At 37.9% G+C, this 13,136-nt stretch overlaps 1 protein-coding gene across 3 annotated transcripts in view; it reads right to left on the bottom strand.

Annotated features, from left to right (window-relative positions):
* LOC105253091 (tubulin polyglutamylase TTLL5) overlaps positions 1-13,136 on the bottom strand; it is a 134,589-nt gene that overhangs the window by 28,641 nt on the left and 92,812 nt on the right. For 2 of the 3 annotated variants that reach the window (XM_025407941.1, XM_025407942.1), the window contains exon 4: positions 9,721-9,827. The exons of the other annotated variant lie outside the window; for it this stretch is intronic. In XM_025407941.1, the coding sequence (XP_025263726.1) occupies positions 9,721-9,827 (107 nt within the window). The remainder of the gene's footprint in view (positions 1-9,720; positions 9,828-13,136) is intronic. 3 annotated transcript variants of the gene reach the window in all.

The following is a 13,136-nucleotide window of genomic DNA, read 5'->3' as shown; positions in this document are numbered from 1 at the left end:
ATGTTACGGCAGGTTAAGGTACTAACAGCGCTGCCGAACGTAATCATGTGTTTGACCGAAGAACGCGGCCAACATACAATATTAAACATTTAACGCGCGTATAATTTTATTATTATCATACGATATACATACATCATATGATATTCAAAATTAATTAGAATAAATAAATGTTTTTAAAATATTGAATATTTTACTATTATTATTAAATTAAATCGAAAGGAATTAGGCTCGTTATATATTCAATAACATGATAAGAAAACTAGCGTCTACGAGCCACAGAGGATGGTAAATGCCTGAAAAATTCTTTTTAATTGTACGCGAAATTTTAAACGAAAAACATGGCATATGCATATATTTTACTTGGTGCATTTAACCAAGATATAGATTCTTATTTTTGAGAAATTCTATACAACCCTCTTTACCCCCCTGAAGAGACGTAGACGAGAAAAATATCGGGCCGAAGTCGCTGAATCGGGAATCGAACCCGAGTCTTTCGCTTGCCGGGCGACTGCTCTTACCACTGAGCTATTCAGCCCCACACCGATACTACCCTCGTCTATTTGTTTATAACTATGGACAATGAAACGCGATCATTTCAGCTAGCGCGTGAATTAAATTAAATCGAAAGGAATTAGGCTCGTTATATATTCAATAACATGATAAGAAAACTAGCGTCTACGAGCCACAGAGGATGGTAAATGCCTGAAAAATTCTTTTTAATTGTACGCGAAATTTTAAACGAAAAACACGGCATATGCATATATTTTACTTGGTGCATTTAACCAAGATATAGATTCTCATTTTTGAGAAATTCTATACAACCCTCTTTACCCCCTGAAGAGACGTAGACTCGGGTTCGATTCCCGATTCAGCGACTTCGCCCCGATATTTTTCTCGTCTACGTCTCTTCAGGGGGTAAAGAGGGTTGTATAGAATTTCTCAAAAATGAGAATCTATATCTTGGTTAAATGCACCAAGTAAAATATATGCATATGCCGTGTTTTTCGTTTAAAATTTCGCGTACAATTAAAAAGAATTTTTCAGGCATTTACCATCCTCTGTGGCTCGTAGACGCTAGTTTTCTTATCATATTATTATTAATATTAATATTTATTTATTTAATATCAATAATAATATTTAATTTATTTATAAATAAATATAGTTATTATTAAATATTTATTTAACTATTATCATGGAAAATAAATATAAAAAAATATATTAATTAATTGCAGCGCGTCTTGATTCTTCTCTTGGCTTTTTCTTACGCTTTTTTGAAAACGAAAGAAGATTCCACGTTTAAGAATGTTGGTCGCTCTGAAAAGAGCGAATTATTTTGATCGCCTTAAAAAAGGCGGATTGTTTTCACATTTATTTTACAATAAATGTTCGAAATTACCTCCATCCATCCGAACGCAAGCTCTCATGCGTTTCATTAAATTTCTTTGGACACTTGAGAGTACATCTTCTTCAATAGACCATATGGCATATCTCAATCTTGTTTCCAAATCCTCCATGTCTTCAGGGAGCGTTTTATAAATTATTTCCTTGCAGTATCCCCAAAGGAAAAAGTCCAGTGGATTGAGATCCGGGGATCTTGGAGGCCAACGTATCGGACCATATCTACCTATCCAGCGTCCAGGAAATTCGTTATTTAGATAATTTGTCACAATTCTGGCATTGTGAGGGCCAGCACCGTCTTGTTGGAATATAATTTTGTTTCTATCCGATAACGGCACTTCTTCCAAAAAATCTGGTAGATCGTTTTTTAATAGATCAATGTATGCTGCGCTGGTTAGAATGTCCGGGAGAATGATTGGGCCTAGTATTTCAGTCCCCATGATTCCAGCCCAGATGTTGAGCTTCCAACGAATCTGGAAATTCCTGACTCGTGTAACTCTTGGATTTTCATCACTCCACAAGTGCATGTTATGCGAATTAAATATTCCTTCTCGCGTAAATAGCGATTCATCGCTAAATATTATACGAGAAAGGAATCTGGGATCTCTATCTATCCTTCTCAGAAAATTTTCGCAAAATCTTCTTCTTACGGGATAATCTTCTGGTCGTAATTGTTGTACGCGAGTATAGTGAAATGCGTGCAATTTTTCTTCTTGTAATATTCTCTGTACTGTTGAATACGATAAATTGTGCTCTCGAGCAATAGTCCGAATACTTGTTTCGGGTTCTTGCTCGATAGCGCGAATAACCGTTTCAGTATTTCGCAAATTTCTTGCGTTACGATTTCTCCCAACATCATGTTTGTTTGGGAGAACATTTCCCGTTTCGTATAATCTTTGAGCTGCTCCAAGTATAACAGCAGCCGACGGATGTCTCGCTCGATTTGGGTATAATTCGGCGTATCTTATTGCCGCAGCGTTCTGATGCCCATGGCACTCACCGAGTGCCATTAGCATATCGTAATATTCTTCATTAGTGTATCTTGCCATGTTATCTTGACGCTTCTATGATCGGAGGGTTATTGATTGCAGTATCGATCGCCTTATCTTATTTATACGATCCTCGCGGGGGTCCATGCCCCCTCCGCGCCTCCAGCGACCAATCCACGAGTCGCGACGCGGATTGGTCGCTGGAGGCGCGGAGGGGGCATGGACCCCCCGCGAGGATCGTATAAATAAGATAAGGCGATCGATACTGCAATCAATAACCCTCCGATCATAGAAGCGTCAAGATAACATGGCAAGATACACTAATGAAGAATATTACGATATGCTAATGGCACTCGGTGAGTGCCATGGGCATCAGAACGCTGCGGCAATAAGATACGCCGAATTATACCCAAATCGAGCGAGACATCCGTCGGCTGCTGTTATACTTGGAGCAGCTCAAAGATTATACGAAACGGGAAATGTTCTCCCAAACAAACATGATGTTGGGAGAAATCGTAACGCAAGAAATTTGCGAAATACTGAAACGGTTATTCGCGCTATCGAGCAAGAACCCGAAACAAGTATTCGGACTATTGCTCGAGAGCACAATTTATCGTATTCAACAGTACAGAGAATATTACAAGAAGAAAAATTGCACGCATTTCACTATACTCGCGTACAACAATTACGACCAGAAGATTATCCCGTAAGAAGAAGATTTTGCGAAAATTTTCTGAGAAGGATAGATAGAGATCCCAGATTCCTTTCTCGTATAATATTTAGCGATGAATCGCTATTTACGCGAGAAGGAATATTTAATTCGCATAACATGCACTTGTGGAGTGATGAAAATCCAAGAGTTACACGAGTCAGGAATTTCCAGATTCGTTGGAAGCTCAACATCTGGGCTGGAATCATGGGGACTGAAATACTAGGCCCAATCATTCTCCCGGACATTCTAACCAGCGCAGCATACATTGATCTATTAAAAAACGATCTACCAGATTTTTTGGAAGAAGTGCCGTTATCGGATAGAAACAAAATTATATTCCAACAAGACGGTGCTGGCCCTCACAATGCCAGAATTGTGACAAATTATCTAAATAACGAATTTCCTGGACGCTGGATAGGTAGATATGGTCCGATACGTTGGCCTCCAAGATCCCCGGATCTCAATCCACTGGACTTTTTCCTTTGGGGATACTGCAAGGAAATAATTTATAAAACGCTCCCTGAAGACATGGAGGATTTGGAAACAAGATTGAGATATGCCATATGGTCTATTGAAGAAGATGTACTCTCAAGTGTCCAAAGAAATTTAATGAAACGCATGAGAGCTTGCGTTCGGATGGATGGAGGTAATTTCGAACATTTATTGTAAAATAAATGTGAAAACAATCCGCCTTTTTTAAGGCGATCAAAATAATTCGCTCTTTTCAGAGCGACCAACATTCTTAAACGTGGAATCTTCTTTCGTTTTCAAAAAAGCGTAAGAAAAAGCCAAGAGAAGAATCAAGACGCGCTGCAATTAATTAATATATTTTTTTATATTTATTTTCCATGATAATAGTTAAATAAATATTTAATAATAACTATATTTATTTATAAATAAATTAAATATTATTATTGATATTAAATAAATAAATATTTAATATTAATAATAATAGTAAAATATTCAATATTTTAAAAACATTTATTCTAATTAATTTTGAATATCATATGATGTATGTATATCGTATGATAATAATAAAATTATACGCGCGTTAAATGTTTAATATTGTATGTTGGCCGCGTTCTTCGGTCAAACACATGATTACGTTCGGCAGCGCTGTTAGTACCTTAACCTGCCGTAACATAACACAGCTGTTTGCTACCGCCGAATAAATATCGTCGCGTTGTCGCGTTATTGCGTCGTCGCGTCGTGTAATAACGTGTCTGTCCGCGTGTATTTCTTTCATCGAGGACTTTTTAATTGCTAACGGTGATTATTCGGCAGTGATTGATAGTGATTAATGATAGAGAGTGAGTTTAGTAAATTCTCGTTTTATCGAGTGAGTGAATAAATGTGGTTACGTTTAAGAGAATACAGTTAATAAAAAGAAGAACTTTCGATTAATTATTTAGTGTGAATGTCTCTGTCTTTTGTAACGTGTGATATCTATGTTAAATTTGAATGAAAGTGCGATCTATCGGAATATTTATTTCTCAAGGAACTACAGCAATAATTAGCAGAAGTCATCGAACAAGGTAACAATAATTATTCTTTGGCGTTGTGTCGAAATAGATCTTGGGAAGTCAGATAGTGTCCCAGAGGAAATTCGTAAAGAGAGGGGTTTTTAGTGGGTAGGGAGTACCGAGTTGGTAATTAGACTTGGTACTCGAGTCCCACATAACTCACCGGACCGAGCGGTGAGTATGCATAAAATGCATTTTCCCCTCGTAAAAAAAAAAAAAAAAAAAAAAAAAAACCCAACAACGGTTAAGTGAGCGAATGAGAGAGACAGAGAGTGAGAGTGAGAGTGAGAGAGAGAGAGAGAGAGAGAGAGAGAGAGAGAATGTATGTATTCGCATGTATGTCCGTGCGTATAGCGACCAGCTGATCGCGTGAGCGCCCGCGTCTGACGATCAGTTGCGCCGCCCTTGCATGCCTCTTGTATCCGACCCGTAATAAGCAAAATGTTTCTCTTAATAATTCAAAAACTATGCTTTGCACGAAATTTTGTCAAAGGAAAAATCGTCTTAGAATTCGATCAAGATTATGTTTTTGCAAAAACATAAGGTTATTTAGAATCACCCTGTATATATATATATAAATTATTGGTAAATATCTAGAAGAATGGCAATCTCATCAATGACTTTGACATTGACATATGTTGTTAAGGTCATTACCCTAAGTAGTCTCCAAAAAATTTTAGTTGGGTAGGCGGTCATTGTTTATTAAAAAATTGCACAGGCCTGCGAAATTTGAGCTTTTATCAGTTACGTAAAACAGAGTAGGTGAATTTGATAGATTTTGTGACGCTGAAAACGAATCTGGCCGCAGAATTTCTCCAGCACGTCAGGTTCCTGAGTAATTCAGATTTGAATGATTTATTGGATCCCTGTGCATTACCGGTCTTATAACTTGTATATCTGAATGAAAAAAAATCGTACGGCGGTAATCGAAAGTGGATTTGAAAGGTGAAAGTGAGTGCTATACGATGCCGTTAGTAGAAATATTTTTAAAAAAATTTGATTTTCCTATAATAAATTCATTAAATTGGTCATAAAATAGCGATTTTTGGGCCATTCAACTCAAATTACTCAAAAACTTGGTTTGCTGAGAAAATTCTGGCCAGATTCGTTTTCAGCGTCACAAAATCTATTAGATTCACCCACTCTGCTCCGTGTAATTAAATCTCGCAGGCTTGTGTTATTAACAATTAAATTGTATAGTAAAAATATGCATTAAATGTGAAGAATATCGCATACATCAGATACGGGTTAGGTTAAATTAAGTTAGGTTCGTGGCTGCCACGCTGCCACGCATCTGCTATGCAAATGACACACTCGCAGATGACGTGGTAGCTATGGGGGACAATTGGCGGAACAGCGTGGAATAGCCAGGATGGGAACAGCGGTGGCACGCATTGTGCAAGGAATGGAGACAGTGCACTTGGACACAGTACAATTGGACACGTCCAAATGGACACATTACAAATGGACACAAAACTTTGCACACGGTTCAATTGGGCATCGTTCATTTGCACACCGTTTACTTGGAAATATGTTATAGAAACGAAAAAATATAATCAGCTATCTTATTGTGTTTTATAATTGTAAATATCTAAATGTTTGTGGGTGCAGGCGGGAAGGGACGTGCTCCGTCTCCCCTCCCTCTCTTTCATAAAATCTACTATAAAAACAAATATATATACTGAAAATATCGACAAGATTAAAAACGAAACTTTTACGCAAGATAGGACGCTTTTATTTCCGATTCATAATACTCTCCCTTGCGTAGGGGCCTCGCTAATCTTTTCAGTATCTATCATTTTTAGTATAATATAGACTCATCAAGTATTTAGTAAGGCGAAGATTTATGAAATAAAATTCTGAAAAATAAATTATGCAACAAAAATCCTCTCATACCTCCCTCTCCATCTGCGCCCATACTACAAACACGTAAATATTTACAATTATAAAGTACAATAAGATAGTTTATATTTTTTCAAGTAAACTATTCGCCTTTGTAACATATCCAAGTAAACGGTGTGCAATTGAGCGCTGTACAACTAAACGATGTGCAAACGAACGGTGCGCAACTGAATGGTGTGCAAATGAACGATGTGCAAATAAACGGTGCGCATCTTTCTGTGTAGAAATGAAAGGTGTGTAAACGAACAGTGTGCAAATAAACAGTGCGCATCTTTCTGTATATAAATAAACGGTGTGCAAACGAATGGTACACAACGGAACGGTGTGCATATAAAGAGTCCGTATATTTCTGTGTCCAAATAAACGATGTGCAGCTGAACGGTGTGCAAATAAACAGTGCATATATTTCTGTGTCCAAATGGACGATGTGCAACTGAACGGTATGCAAATAAGCAGTGCACATATTTGTGTCCAAATGAACGGTATGAAATTAAACGGTACTGAACGGTGCCCAATTAAACCGTGTACAAAGTTTTGTGTCCATTTGTAATGTATCCATTTGCAACGTGTCCAATTGTACTATGTCCAAGTGAAAGCCACTCACAAGGAATCACTGATATGGGACTCAAAGTGGTGACACAGAAAACCGAGGCCATTTACTTCTATGGAAAAGTCTCTGGGGTGCCACCATCGACCCATATCAGTGTAGGAGATATTTAATTCCGTCTCCTACCTCCATCCTGGTAGGAGACCGAATTAAATACCTCCGTCTTTTACTGGACGGCAAATGGACGTTTGGACATCATTTTGATGCCCTCGCCTCAGGGTAGAGAGAGTTTCGGCGGCGTTAAATCGACTCCTCCCTAGTTTTGGGGGTCCGGATGGTCAAGTGCGCCGGATGTACACGCACCGACAGGAGTGGTGTCTCGGTATGTGTGAACGGCTGACATACGCACACACGCAAAGCGCGCACGTAACCAAGAATTTATTACTTCATTAAATTTTATCTTTTTATATAATTTAATTATTATTCAATTTAATAAAATGAATGCCGACCTTTAGTGCACGCGATTAAGTCGCATTTCTTAAAGAAAGAAAAGAAAAAAATGCATGTCGATACAAGAACGCACGACACACGTATAGAAACAGCGCGGTGTCCGCGTATATAGCTATCGTTCGAAGGTCGAGCGAGATAGACGGCTATCGGACACCTCTAACTCGGTATCACATCTTATAGTACTTTCTCTCTCGCTCTTGCGCCGTGCGCGAAGGACGCAACATCGGAATGTCCCCCACTCCATCCGCATTTTCTCTCTCTTTTTGCCCGCGTACATTGCGCTTCGCTGGTGTAAGTGTAACATCAGTGAGCGTCACACAAGCATACCGGGACACCATCCTGCCGGTGCGTGTACATGACCACCGTAAATTCGGTGGCGCTGTACGGCGCACTCGTGTGGGCAGACTGGCGGCCAGGAGCTGTGCGAAAGATAAATTTCGTCGCATCCAGCGTAGCATGGCCGCCAGGATCATTAGAGTCTACAGGACGGTGTTACACGCCGCGAATGGTCGCTCGTGGAATTTCTTGCCGCAATGTACGCGGAAAATACCACAGAGAGCGAGAAATCCGGGACAGCACGAAAAGACAGCTGCCAAGAGCCAAGAAGATCATTCGGATCTAAGCCCGGTAGTCACTATTAGAGAGATAGAATACCCATCTCTCAGAGCATTGCGGGTCTTTGGACTTTCGGGGCCGTCCGGCCCTATCTATCGGAGTAGGTAGACAGGGGGAGGTAACATACTGGCTGACGCAGGTACTGACGAGGCACGGATGTTTCGGGCAGTACCTGCGTCGCATAGACTGAGAATGTACCACGCCGTGTCACCACTGCAAGAAGGCATGCGACACCGCACAACACACTCTCGCCGAGTGTGGAGCGAACAACGCCGGGCGAGAGTAATGGGAGGAGAGCTCTCGCTGCCGATCTTAGTCACCCGTATGGCCGGCAGCGAAGAGGCATGGAAGGCCGTCGTCACCTATTGCGAAGAAATAATGCTAAAGGAGTCGGCGGAGAGCGCCGTCAAGAAGCAGCAGTAGCAGAGGCGGCGGTGGCGATCGCGGATAGATGGGATGAGATGGAAAAATCGGAGGAGGTAGACAACGGAGGTGGCGCACTAACCCCTCTCTCCCCTCTGGTCCCTGTTCAAAGGAGCAGGAAAATATGAGCACATGCGAGGGGGATCTTATCCCCCCACTGAGGAGATGAGATCAAGAGGGAAATACACAATAATGTGGCGATTACTCCACAAAAATACCTCTCCCCTTACCCCCCGCGCGCATATAAACAAACGGGACGGCGAGGAGTAGGACAGGGGGTAATTCCCTCCCTCTCTTCACGGCGCCAATTCGGCGTCGGATAAAGCGAAGGAGCCAAGGATCCCTCAGGCCCAGATGAACGGAGAAAGCTGAAAGAAGTTATTCCCTTCGTTCGGATAGCATGGGTGCGACTCCTTCTGGACCTGGTCATCAGGCGGGGGCTCAAAGTGACTGAGCAAAGTCCACGAGAAGGTGGGCAGACGGCGTGGCCCCATCCACCCATAGTAAGGAAGAAGGGGAGGGAATCAACCGCCCTCCCCCGGGAAGGAGACCCGACGGCAAACATAAGGCCGCCGGGTCCTAAGCGAGGAAGGGAGCAACAGTCGGGAATGCCAATGTATTGTATCAGCGAATCCTGGGTCCCCGCCTGCTCTTCCACTGCAAAGGCCATCGCAGGAGTTTTAATTGATATACGGGCAATCATAGCCCGGAGTCCAACATAACTCTCGTCTCTCCCCCGAGAGCGAGGGTATGCATAAAGTAATTCTCCTGCGACAAAAAATGTTAAGTTAAGTTAATTTTTTGAAGTGCAGGGGAAGGAATCTTATAACCGTATCTGAGGTATGTATAATATTCTTCGCATTTAACACATGTTTGTACTATACAATTTAATTGTTAATAACTTTTCAACACGTACGAGTATACTCGTAGTTGGCAGCAAACGTGTTAATAAACATTGACCGCCAACTAAAACTTTTTGGAGGTTATTCGGAGTAATGACCTTGACAACATATCAAAGTCATTGGTGAGACAGTTCTTTTAGATATTTATCAAATTATTTTCTGTTTGGTTAAGGAAATTGTTTCTTAGTTATTTATTTACCTAGGAAAATGATTCACTTTTTGATAAGGCAGTAAATTCCGCAAAATATCTGGCTTAGGATGGTTTCCCATCCATAATATATTAAAATCCATATCATTCATAGATACCTGAAAACAAAAACATTAAGAGAAATTTTTATTCGTAAAATAATGAAGGAATTTTATTTATTATCATTCTAATGATTCTAATCGATTCTATAAAATGTAAAATTCTAATAATTCCGTTAGACTTTGAAGAATGTTCAACTATTGAATTTTTTTGTAATGTGTAGATTAAAAGATAAAACTAGGATAATTGTTTGAATTAAATTTCAACTCTTCGCTAGTTATAGATGGTAATAGAAGAATACGTTGGTATAAAAATTAAATTTAAACTCTTTTTTCGCTGATGTAGATGTTAAAACTGAGTATATAGCAGTATGGAGTAGTATACTAATTCAATTATACAGGCTCCTCCAAAAGTTCGGGAACAGAAAATTCCGGAACATTAAATATTTAATATTCCATACAATAACATTAAATATTTAAAAAACGTTTTTGATAAAAGTTTAAAAATTTTAAAAGTTTCATTGAATGGTCATATTTGTTTGACTTTTCTGGAGAGGAGTATAATTGTTAATTGCAAATAACATATTTTTTCTTAGAAACAAGTATGTATTTTCTTTACACCAATTGATTTCTCTCATTATTTTGTGCATAAAAGTATAGATAATAAAGAATTAATATTTTATTAGATATTTTATGGTTTATGTAAAATTAAGAAATTATTTCAAGCTTCATAATTTGAAAAGTACTCATTAAAAAATATTTTATTATAGCGTTTTGGGAAAGCTCTCGAGCTAAACTACAAGAATATGTAATAAAAAGTAGGGATTTCCGTTTAAAATTTTTATGTTGACCATGACCAGGCTTTTCAAATCATACCAACATCCAGATATTATCATCACAATAGATATTTTAAAGCCCTATTCTTTTTGTTTGAAACATTTTTCCAATAAATCAATCATTTCCAGGATTTTTAACCGTTGCAGAACTTTTTGCCAAATAAAAAGCATATAGGGTGTTCTATTTAAAAAATTGGAGGTTACTTTCACGTGACCTTTAAGTGGCTCTTTAAGGTCAAACTAATGGCACCATCTTCTATCCTCCTTGAAATCATACAACTTTTGTCTAAAACATTTTCCTCTAAATTGTTAATTCTCTAATTTGTTTCTGAGATATAAATTTGTAACACTTTACGTGGGCCACCCTTTCAAACTTTTAAAATGGGACACCCTATATATATATATATATATCTATATATATATATATATATATATATATATATATAGGGTGTCCCATTTTAAAAGTTCCACCCTTATAACTTTTTTAATTTTGATTGTAGAAAAAAATGTTTTAGACAAAAGTTGTATGGCTTGAAGAGGAACATAAGGTGGTGTCATTAGTTTGACATTGAAGAGTCACCTGAAGGTCACGTGAAGGTCACATCCAACTTTTTAAACGGGACACCATATATGCTTTTTCATATTCTTATAATTTTCGAGAGCTTTCCAAAACACTATAATTATAATATATAATTATAATATATAATTAAGTTAGTTTTCATTAAGTACTTTCCGAGTTATGAGGCTTGAAATCATTTCTTAATTTTACATAAACCGTAAAATATCTAGTAAAATATTCATTTTTCGATTATCCTATTTTAATACTTTTATGTACAAAATAATGAGAGGAATCAATTGATGTAAAACAAACACAGTTGTTTTTAAGAAAAAATATGTAATTTGCAATTAACAGTTATTGTACAGTAATTTGCAATATGTAATTTGCAATTAACAGTTACAATTATTTTTTTAAAACAACTATATTTTTTCTTTACACCAATTGATTCCTCTCATTATTTTGTACATACATAATACAAAAGTAATAAGGTCTTCTCATTAGTTTGCACATACATAATACAAAAGTATTACGATAGCGTTACGTGTAAGAAAAGGATAGCGCTAAGTGTGTGAAGACGACAGTGCGACAAGGATGGCATCAACGTGCGACAAGGATGGCGTCAACGTGGGACAAGGACGACGCATTGTAAGATGGCGCATAGGTGGGAAAAGGACGACGCAAAGGTAAGTGAGTGATAGCGACGAGCATATGAAAGAGAGAGAGAACGATAATATCGCGAGAACAACGCATACGAGAGAGAACAATATTGCGAGAACAACGCGTGCGAGAAAGAATAATAGCGCGAAAATAACGCGTATGACAGAGAGAACCATATCGCGAACAACGCGCACGAGAAAGAACAATAATATCGGAAGAACAACGCGCGAGAGAGAGCGCAACGAAGATATCACGAGACTTACAACTAGCGCGCGAGAGAGAGATAGCGCAAGAGATGGAAATGCAAGGAGAGGCGTGTAAATAAATATAATTTTTTTACAATTAAAAATATAAAATTTATTAAAGCGTAATAATACATTTGCTCTGTGTGTGTGTGTGTGTGTGTGTGTGTGTGTGTGTGTGTGTGTGTGTGTGTGTGTGTGTGAATGCTTAATAATAATAATAATAACAATAATAATAATAATATAATATGAAAATATAAAATTTAATGTAAAAAAAATATATATAGGAGTGGTGATGCGCCGAGCTAAGGGGAGATAAATCGCTCCTGAAATAGAAAAAAGACATACATTTCATTATTTTTATATTTTAATAATTTAAATTAAATTGTAAGTTACTTACAATATTATCCATGGTTCATCGTTATACAATACGCCCAATTTATATTTTGATACAGGTTTAGATTCATATATCTATTTATCCTCTCGTCGACTATTCATATACTCTCGTAAACTTTAAAATCATACATAATAATTTTAAGTGTTTTAAATTTATTACACATCGATAAAAATATTTTACCTTCAACGTTTCTAAGTTCCGTGCTATATTCTCATGTTCATCTTCTCTCAGTTTTTCAAAATCTTTTATTAATTCGAGATTTTCACGCAGTTTGTTTCCAATACATTTTACTTTAGAATGATTAGGTTCTATATTGAAACATGTACATCCATATTTTACAAATTCTCGCGCACATATTTCTCGAGTTAGGAGAAATGTTCTCAACAAATTTGTGCGGGGGTTTTCAAGCCGATCTTGATGTCTTATAAATTGAACGATTAAAATTTCCAGATTCTTCTTTGAAAGTTGTTCCCGCTTTATTCGAAGTAATTCTTCTTGACTAATCCGAAAACGGAAATCAAGTTCCTCATCGGATGATTTCTCTCCCATTTTTCTCTCCATCTCATCCATTTCTCTCTCCTCTCTCTCTCTTCTCAATCTCTGCCACATCTGCATTCATCCAATTATCATCATCATCCGTTTCTGAACGTCATCATCGTTGATGATAATAACGTTTTC

The sequence above is a fragment of the Camponotus floridanus genome, unplaced genomic scaffold, assembly GCF_003227725.1.
Source record: "Camponotus floridanus strain SB8 unplaced genomic scaffold, Cflo_v7.5 scaffold197, whole genome shotgun sequence".
NCBI lineage: Eukaryota > Metazoa > Arthropoda > Insecta > Hymenoptera > Formicidae > Camponotus > Camponotus floridanus.
This window is presented reverse-complemented; position numbering and strand designations above follow the sequence as displayed.